Here is a 9,621-nt window from a genome sequence, read left to right as displayed (position 1 = left end):
GAGGTTGCATTGAATAGTAGTACGGGCTCTAGATACTTTTCGAGGATACCCTGAAAAACAGTCTGGAGGCTATTTTGAGACTGTTAAATTAGACACAATTTCATAAAAAGTGAGAGCATCATTTGTACATTTATATTGGAGTCCTTTACATTTCAGGACCCCTGGGATTGCCTGTTTTGATTTTAGTAAGCTAAGCCCTTGAGGCTCATTTTTATGTATTGAGAAACATAAAGAGCTTTATTTATTAATGAATATTTTGTAGGTTAGAATTTTCATACTAGATAAATATTAAATGAATAAATAAATAATTCAAAAATGAACGAGTGAACGGAAAGTTTTTAAAAAATGAAGGAATTAAGAGAAAAAGGGAGATTAAGATACAAATCCAAATTTTCGTTTCTGAATAGAATCACTGTCAATAGTACAACCAACTGTTATAAAAATACATTTACTAATTTATTAAGAATAAATTGAATCAGGGTAGTTATATCTTACAATCAATGTATTTCATGAATAAAAATTTGTGGTCAGGGTCCCTAAATATTAAACATGATCAACGTACATATGTTAATGATAAAATCTAATTGAAAAATTTAAAGCACATCCAAATGATCCTCATTATTGTCCATCAAGGAATCACCTTTTTGACTATTGGATGGAGAAGGTGGGTTATCCATATGATCCTTTAGTACAGTTATTGCAGTTTTAACTGAGTGGTACATTAGATTTTTAATTTGAAGTTTATCTTCATGATTGGTATGAAAGTCTGTCAAGTGTCTGAACTCCTGAGTCAAATGCAAGCAATGAGATGTATTTTCAGGAGATACAAAGTCTTCGGCAATTTTAATACAATTATGAAGATTTCTGACCTGATGACATGCACCAGCAGGAATGAAAACAGTATCTCCAGCACATTGTATGATTCCATATCCTATAAGTAGGAAGAGCAGATAAGAATAAATACTCATGACGAAACATAATATTCAATTTAGTTTGATAATTATGATATTGATTTACCTTTAACACCATAATTCTCATAGAGTTTCAATCGTAATGGCCCATCCAAATAATTTGACTGATCATGAATAGGATCATCATGAGGATCCAGTCTCTTTCCCTTTTCAAGTGCGACTTTGTTCAAAAAACATCTTATTTTATTTGTATCAGAAGGATGATAAATATGCCAAAGAGCCCCAGGTAAACGTCCTTCATTTCGTACTCTCCACTTCATCAGAATATCACAATCTAAAATGAAATATGTTTTGATTAAATAATAAGCTTGAGCTAATTCAAAAACAATTACCTGCTTCATCAACCTCCTTGTAGACTTCCTTTGCATTCTCAACAGGATCTCCATCTTCAGACATTCCTACATGCACTAAAAGGTTTACAGCATCACTCATATCGATGTGAAGATTAGTTGAACCCTTGTCTGAATAAAGTGCTGACCCGTAAGCAATATACATTTTAGGACCTAACTCAGGTCTTAAAAAAAACTTTGGTATAAAGGAGGCTAAATTCAAATAGCCTTCTCTCTGAGTATACTCAGGTAATATAAGCGAGCTTATAAACTCATTATATCTCTTAGGAATATAGTCAGCAATGTCCAGAGTAGGAGGCCAGTCTTTGAGCTTAAGTAACATGGGGTTACCACGTGAGTCTTTTAAGCGATCCTGAACTCGCTCAAATCCATTCCAAAAATCACTTAATGGTGCCTTTGGAACGACTTTACCAGAAAAACAATTAACTAGATCGTGTCGAATATGGCCAAAATCTCTAAAAAAAGCTCTAGGATGCCAGAATTTATTACTAAGGCCATTTGAACAATTACCGACTAAAACGGGTTGTCCTCTCTTCCATTGATCTTGGAATAATTTTTTATTCCCAGAACAAGTTGGATCATTGAGAATGAGAAGGCGCCCATCACAGAGCCATTCGTGATCAACATCAGGATAGATTTTGGAACTTAAAATCTTAGTCATAATTCTTGGTTCTCTATCAAAGCTTACATTGATGCTTGGTTCATTTAAGGAACTACGTTCCCATGAACTTCCCTTAGGAGATGGATTCAATGATATATCATTTTCCTTTGCAATATTACTTATGAGAGAAGAAAAGTCTTGATTTTTTGATGATTTGATTGGGCTTCGCTTTTTAAGGAAGTCCTTTCCATCTTCTTTATAAGTAACGGAAATGTTTAGTCGAGATTTGTTGATATCTTCGAAGTTATTTGAGGACTTCGATAATAATGCTGTTGATGAGGATGAAGACGGATGAACCTCATCATTTAATTGATCTAATAAATGGCCATGAGAAGTACAGAAATGTCTCAAGAGGGATATGTAACTAGAAGCTTCATACTGGCACTTGGGGCAAATATATGGACGTTTACATCCAATGAAAGAGCGGGTGATAGTCCTTATATGCTGAACGATATGAGCATTTAGAGTTGCTTCTTTAATGGTCATAAAATTACATTTTTTACAAGTAAATATTCTTGTTTTCCCACTAAGACGCTGCGTTGACTTGAAACTGCCAAGATCCACTCGATTTGAATTCGCGTTTGAATTCACTTCTTCAGCATTAAAAGAAGTGCATATTTGATTCAGTATACGATCTAAATTCTTATGATAATCAGCAGAGTGAACAACCAAGTCTCCTAAGCATTCACCCATAAATGAACACCTATCACATTCATAGGGAGGACTATCAGGAAGACCGACCTGCAGCGCTTCCTGAAAATGTTGTAGGGACATGTGCTCATAGTATTTATCTTCATGATATCCTTCAGTGCAATAATCACAATTGAGCTTTCGCTTTTTGGAGCAATAATTAGAAACTGAGGTAGATGAGGAATCACTATCAGGATTAAACAATTTTCGAAGCCTTGATACATCCTCGATGGATTGAATTGATGTAAAGTGGTTATCTAAGTATTGGGGGAAATGTTCTTCCTTGAAATGCATTTCCAACTCAAGGGATGATTTAAAGGATGGAAATCCATCACAAAGATGACAAGAGTCCCCGTTCTTCTTTAAATCAATTATTTTTTTGAAATGACGATAATAATGTGAGTAAAAATGGTTGGAGCGCAAATTCTTTCCGCACAAAATACAATAAACTTCCATCTGACTAACTAGCTTCTTTAATTTTGAGTCATGCTTAATGATGTCTTGATGACTAGGTATAGAATAATGTAGTGAAAAGTGAAGGAAATCATAGGTTCCTTCTTTTTGACAAACTGGACAAAAAGTATAACCTGTATCACGGTGGTTACGCTTATCCAGAATCGTGACCTCATTATTTAAGAGCTCTTGGATTTTTTCATGAAAAATTGCTACATGCAGTATAGGATATTTTCTGGGCTTATTTCTAAGGGGACATAGAAGGCAAATACCAGAATGGGAAATATACCGGGCCAAATCATCCTTGAAATGAACTAGAGCTGAGTGCTTGAATAATGAAGTTTGATTGGAAAGTCGAGCGCCACAAATTTCACAGGAGAATGCAAGAATAACACTCTTGTAGTTTTTTGAAGGTTTGATCTCATTGTCGTTCTCCTTTTCATCTGGTGTCTCAGAATCATCAAGTTCATTATTATATCTTCGGTGTAAGTGTTCATCCCAACATATATCTAAATACCTATGTTGTATGCCAATATGGTTTGTCAAAAAGGATATGCTTCGAGGAGATTCCTGTTTCATGTTGGATGGTGAGCATAGAGGACAAAATCCTTTAAGACTAAATTTTGATCGAATTATAGGGCGAAAATGGAGAAATAAATGTGATCGAATCTGCGGAAATCCCATCATGTGATGAAGAAAATTCATTCCACACACAATACACCTATAGAAAAAAAGTAATCAGCATATAAATTTACAAGGATATAATTTTTAAAGTTTTTACGTTAAAGCCGAATCCACTTTAAGGTGTATCTTGAGGGATTGTTTTTTCTTCCATGCAACTAACTTTTCAGAAGTCAAATCATGCTCAATCCCCAAATGTAAAATAGTCAAATCCTCTTTATCAAATGTTTGTGAACATTTAGGACAGCAGAGCTTGTCTTCGCCTAGGAGCGATTTTATTTCGTCTTCGAAGTGCCGAGTTAAGTGGATTGAGCTGAGAGTCGGCACCGCTGATGGAAAAGATGTAAAACAAATTGGACACTGTTTAAATGAAATTTCATGATTCTCTGAAGCTTTTGTTTCATATAGAGTAGTCTCTTCTTCCTCCTCCTCTTCTTCATGCTTGATATGATTGACTAGGTTTTCAGGTTCTACTGATTCATTCAGAAAAGTATTTTCATTATCCTTGCAACTTAATGTCTCAGTTTTGTCCAAGGGATAGGGAGATCCCTTACAACAATTCCGAATTCCATACTTGTCGCAAACAGAGTGAAATGTTTCATACATAATTTCCAATAGACCATGACAAATTATCTGAGTACATAGAAGTCTTCTAACTTGATGTTTTAAATTGTCTTTACATAGGGGCCACATGTGTTCATCTCTACCATAAAACATGAAAAGAACAGAATGATGTATATATATAAACAATAAACACTCACCTATTTTTTGTCAAAATTTTTCGATGGGACTTGTATGGCTTAGAGAGAACATTGGAGCTCAAATATTCTACTTTCCCTTTGGATCGAATACTAAAACAATCAATGCAAACAAGAATCCCACATTCACCACATGTATAATGAGTGTTGAATAGAGTGGTGGAACATACATCACACATTTCTCTAACACTCTCTTGCATCCTTTTCCATATTCGATCATTCGGATATTTTTTCTGTGCCTCAAGTTCTTCTTTCATTAAAGAACAAAACTGAGATCCAACGTAATGAAGGATAAATTTACAAACATCAAGAGTAGGAATAGTCGAAATATGATCAAAGACAGGGGTCCATAGGTTTTTATCTTCTATTTTTGGATCGCTGAAATTTGAAATAGATTTTTTTAAATAATATATTGTTCATTTAATTTTGAAACTCACAGTATAGGATCCAACCATCCCGAGGGAATTATCTTACCATCCTTCACAGACAGTTTTCGAAATCCCTCAAACTGACAACAACTATTGAAGTATTCTTCCATGCTACTGTTAACATATTTTTCACACTCATGGCAGTGGGGAAGGGATTTAGAAATATAGAAACAAGGACCTGGCTGGATAAAGCATCGACTGACAATAGATGCCTTGTTGAGATAGAAATTAATGAGCGTTGCAACTTTAACACATTCTTCTGTATCATCTCTTAGAGCAGAATTATCATACCAAGTCTTGGATTTGTTCTCTTTATTTGCAAATTCATCCGTAGATCTATTCATTTCTTCATCGTTTAACTTTCCTGACTTTTTGGCAAGATTTTTAAGTTTATCGGGATGAGATAAAACCCAATTATAATAGAAATGAATTACTTTTTTATGATTAACTCCATAGTGAAGGACTAAAGACTCCTTAGAATTACAACTTATCGAGCATTTCGGACAAGCAAAGGAGTTCTTTAAATATTTGAGTCTCTTCACTATCTCCTTATAAAAATGTTCACTGAGAAGATGTTTATACAATAAATTGGGGCTCGAGGATTTATATCCACAAATAAAGCATAAAGGGTTTACATCAATCTTTTTCATTAGGTCTAAACGGGTAAAGTTGGAGTCTTTTGCAGAAATGAGTTCCTTAGATCTTTTTCCATTAAGATTATTATTAAAAACGGACTCATTATTAGTATGAATCATTTTTTGGCTTAAATGACCATTTCTTTCAGCTTTACTTTGATGTGATTTTAGGTGATTTGATTGTTTTTCAATCGAGGGAAACAATGTATTCTTCTTTAAAATATGTACTTCTTCCTTAGTGGCTTCTAAATCCCCAACTGTAATACTGTTATTTGAGGTTGAGCCCATCTTCTTAGAGGATATGATAGCAGAGTCATTAGGGGAACAATTTTGTTTCTTGGATACGGATTTTTCTTTAGAAATATTGTCTGACCCGCTCAAATTTGTGGATTCAACTTCAACATTCATAGCAACTACTTTAATGATGTCATTTTCCTTAGACCTTTCAATAGTAAATAAGTTGGTATTACAGGAAGGCTGTGGTTTTTGAACAACAGCATGTTGTTCAACCCTTGAAGCATTTCTATTTGAGACAATGTGGGATGAGCAGCTCTTTGATGAAACAGGAATTTTAACATTTCTATTTGCGACAATATGGGATGAGCAGCTCTTTGATGAAACAGGAATTTTAGAATCGTTGAGTAGAGACATTTTGACAAGCCTGGATTGGGGTGGTAATGGATCACAGCTTGGAATGGACTCCATCATACCCTCAGCATTCAAGCTTTGAAGAATTCGATCCAAATAAGTTGTGTGCAAAGTTGCAATATGAAGCAATAGTTCATTATGATTGAGGCCTATGAATGGACAATCAATACACTGAAACTTGTTTATCGGCGATAGCAATGTCTTGATGAAGGCTTCTATTTTACTTAGTAAATGATTTTTGATAGCATGAATCCGCAAATCCTCGATATTTGTGAAAAAATATTTTAAATTATCCTCACAGAACCAACATCGATACACAAATCTCACTCCTGTTGATTTTATTTTAGTCTTAAATGTGGAATTGACGGCTTTGTTGTAGAGATTGAATGCCATATTATGTACGTAGGAAAAATGAAAAATGAGGTCCTTTTTAGAATTGCACTTTATATTACAGGCATAGCACGAAAAAGGAGGACTAGATGGTAAAATGCCAGCAATATCATCAGCAAAGTGACCATTCATCAAATGCATTATAAAGTTGGTGTTAATCCAATCATCACAGAGCAAACACTGGATCGGTAAGTAGAGTAAAGGATCATGCTTTTCAATGATGTGATCCAATGCAGACAACTCGGATACAATTTCTTGTCGACAAAGGGAACAAGAAAAGGAATTTGTGTTTAAAATACGAGTGAAAAAAGTGAGATTCGTTTTAAGTGACTTGTTAACTTCAAGAACATAGGGTTCGATGATGGATTGATGAAAGATTCCACGATGCTCTACAAGGGACTTTGTAGGAATGGATACATTGCAGTCTTTGCATAGCGTAAAGAGTGACTGAACGTTTTTATTATAATGATTTGGTGGAAAGGTGGATTTCACTTCTTCGACGTAGTGTTTCAAGAGATCGTAGGTATTGGAAAAAGACTTTGGACAGAGTCGACAGGGAATGATGAGCTTGTATTCCTCTTTTCCTTGGGAACCAGAGGTGAGCTCCATTCTTACTTGCTGCTCAATAAATTTGGGGAAGGAGTAGTAGGTGGAGATGGCGTGAGGATCAAGACGTACTGCACATGAAGAGGCGTATCTTTCGAAGGATCTCTTGTCCAGACGAACTTTGGCAGAGAAGATGCGATCAAAGAAGGGCTTGTAGGCTTGATGCACGACGCCAAGGTGGTAGTAGAGCTTATTTCCGGAGTAAGAGCAGTGAGGACATGAGTCCAGCTTCAAGGCGAGGCTCAACAGCTCTTTTCGGAAGTGAGACAGGGAATAATGTGCACGAAGGTCTCTGTGAACGAGGATCAGACAGATTTCACAGCGCTTGGGAATCAAAAACGGATTGATAAGGATCTTTTCAAGCTGGACACTGCAGGCTCTAGGTCTCAGGGAATTCTCTTCCTCCTCTTTTAGATCAGCATCCACCTCCATGACATACGATACATAGGGCTAGGCTTCAGGTTCAACTCAACAAATTCTTCCAAACTCATTACGAAATCGACCATACAAGCCAGCGGGGAAAAACGTGGGATTGCTTCAGATGATCAGTCTTCTTATCCTTTCAGCCTTTGTATTCAACTACACTCCAGGTGAATCCGGAGTCCTCTTGGAATCAGATACAAGAACTAGTAGGGTCCAACCAATTTTCATGTAGTATCCTATGGCAAAAAATTCTACGATTTTATTTTATTTACTTCTTTTCTTTCTCATAAAAACACCCGCCCGCTCGCGCGCGCTCTTTCTCTCTTTCTTCCTCTCTTTCTACAATCTACTCTTTCCCCACTATTACTCATTATTCAGAACCACCGCGTGTCATTCATACCTATGACTTGTTAAATCCTATATTTAACATTATTATCCGAAAACTCAGATCTATATAGATATGACAAAAACCGACTTATTGTCGGCCACTCATCCTTACTATGATTTTTATTTTTGTCAGTTAGACGTTTTTTGTATAGAGGGTTTCATGTGACGTAAGCATTATTGATGTCCAGCACTTTTGGGGACTAAACAATCAAATTTTATAACAATATAAAAACCTTTTTTTCATTAATATTAAGGATGTCCAAATGGGAGTAATAAATAAGAGGACCTTATCGCCCTAGTTTTACTATATATCTGAACTATACATCGTTATATAATCTTATTTCCATATTGTTGATACAAATTTGAAATTAACTATTACAATGGAAAGAATAAGATATTTTCTCTAATTATCCTACTTTTCCCTTCCCTAATCGATCACTAAAATAAGTGTACAAATCTAGCTATTTTTAGAGATTTTCACGGGAAATATTCGCGTTCAGTTATGATGCAATTTATGACGTCAGTAACAAAGATTTCTTGATTATTGACGCATATTCAAGCGTCATTATGAAATCCATAACACCATCCTCTCTTCTTTTCTTTTTTTTTCATCAGCACACTCTCCAAGCTACCGTGCAAACATACGCAGAAATGGCGTAGCCATACAATATTTAATTCACGAAATAAGGCTTTCCATTTATAATTAAGATCATTTGATAAAATTTTGATCAATAGGGCTTATCTGGGTGGCAAATGTATTTTCCTACCTCCCTTCAATAATCCGTATTGCCTTATTATGAGTGTTCCTTCATTAAAATATATTGGTGAGGCCAACATTGTACTGTATGGAAAGTTATAATCCTTCTTTCAAATGGCTGAATCCTTAATATTGAACCTTAAATCCGTTCCGGTCCACTCCGATCCCGTCCCTGTTATCAATCTTTAAAAAACGTCCCAAATTTTAAAACGACATCTAACAAGCATCATTTTGACTAATATTATAGTAAAGTACCTGAGTTTACCATTTGAATTAGCGTGGTAAAATTCTAAGTATCTTTCAAGCACGAGAATAGTTTTCCCACATTCTTAATTTAAGCCTAATTGAAGTATTTATTATTCTCAAAAATATTGGAACTCTGAATGAGAAAATTGATTGGTCATGACGTCACAGGTTGATATCTATGATAAAACTCGTATCCCCACAAACAACAAATTAAAAGATTCTAAAAACAAACTCATATTTCATTTGTGCATTAAATGGCCCCGCAACTTATTGTTTTTTAGGGTTATCATTTATCAATACATGACGTCACTTTTATATCATTGCACCCCTTCCCTCCTCTAAGTTACTCCGATTCCATCTCCGTTATGACTTACAAGGTGCGCCCCATGGTTAAAAAAGTCATTTTTCATGACAGTCATGATTTATGTATGTGTCACCAATCATCAAATCACATTTGATAACCTCCTCCTCTCCTCAAAAACGATGAAGTAATTTATAAGGGACCTCCAACGTAAGCAATAGTGTTTCACTGACGTC

General features: G+C 35.3%; 1 protein-coding gene across 1 annotated transcript; it reads right to left on the bottom strand.

The window, feature by feature from the left end:
* Window positions 1-484: 484 nt before the first annotated feature.
* LOC121116526 (uncharacterized) lies at window positions 485-8,016 on the bottom strand. The gene is made up of 6 exons (XM_040710780.2): window positions 5,002-8,016; window positions 4,568-4,942; window positions 3,907-4,509; window positions 1,304-3,846; window positions 1,018-1,245; window positions 485-931 (listed from the first exon to the last, which is right to left on the bottom strand). The coding sequence occupies exons 1-6, from the start codon at window positions 7,701-7,703 to the stop codon at window positions 594-596; spliced, it is 6,789 nt and encodes a 2,262-aa protein (XP_040566714.1). The 5' UTR covers window positions 7,704-8,016; the 3' UTR covers window positions 485-593.
* Between the last annotated feature and the right edge of the window lie 1,605 nt (window positions 8,017-9,621).

Source organism: Lepeophtheirus salmonis, chromosome 4 (assembly GCF_016086655.4).
Source record: "Lepeophtheirus salmonis chromosome 4, UVic_Lsal_1.4, whole genome shotgun sequence".
Lineage (NCBI taxonomy): Eukaryota > Metazoa > Arthropoda > Copepoda > Siphonostomatoida > Caligidae > Lepeophtheirus > Lepeophtheirus salmonis.
Note: the sequence above shows the minus strand (reverse complement) of the source record. Positions and strands in the feature narration are given on the sequence as shown.

What these genes read in the sequence shown, in the direction of transcription:
- LOC121116526 (XM_040710780.2), bottom strand. Translation starts at nt 7,703, where the DNA reads ATGGAGGTGGATGCTGATCTAAAAGAGGAGGAAGAGAATTCCCTGAGA. An exon ending in AAAGTGGATTCGGCTTTAAC is followed by an intron (nt 3,847 to 3,906) that starts GTAAAAACTTTA and finishes TTTTTTCTATAG; the next exon opens with GTGTATTGTGTGTGGAATGA. An exon ending in CAAGGAGGTTGATGAAGCAG is followed by an intron (nt 1,246 to 1,303) that starts GTAATTGTTTTT and finishes ATTTCATTTTAG; the next exon opens with ATTGTGATATTCTGATGAAG.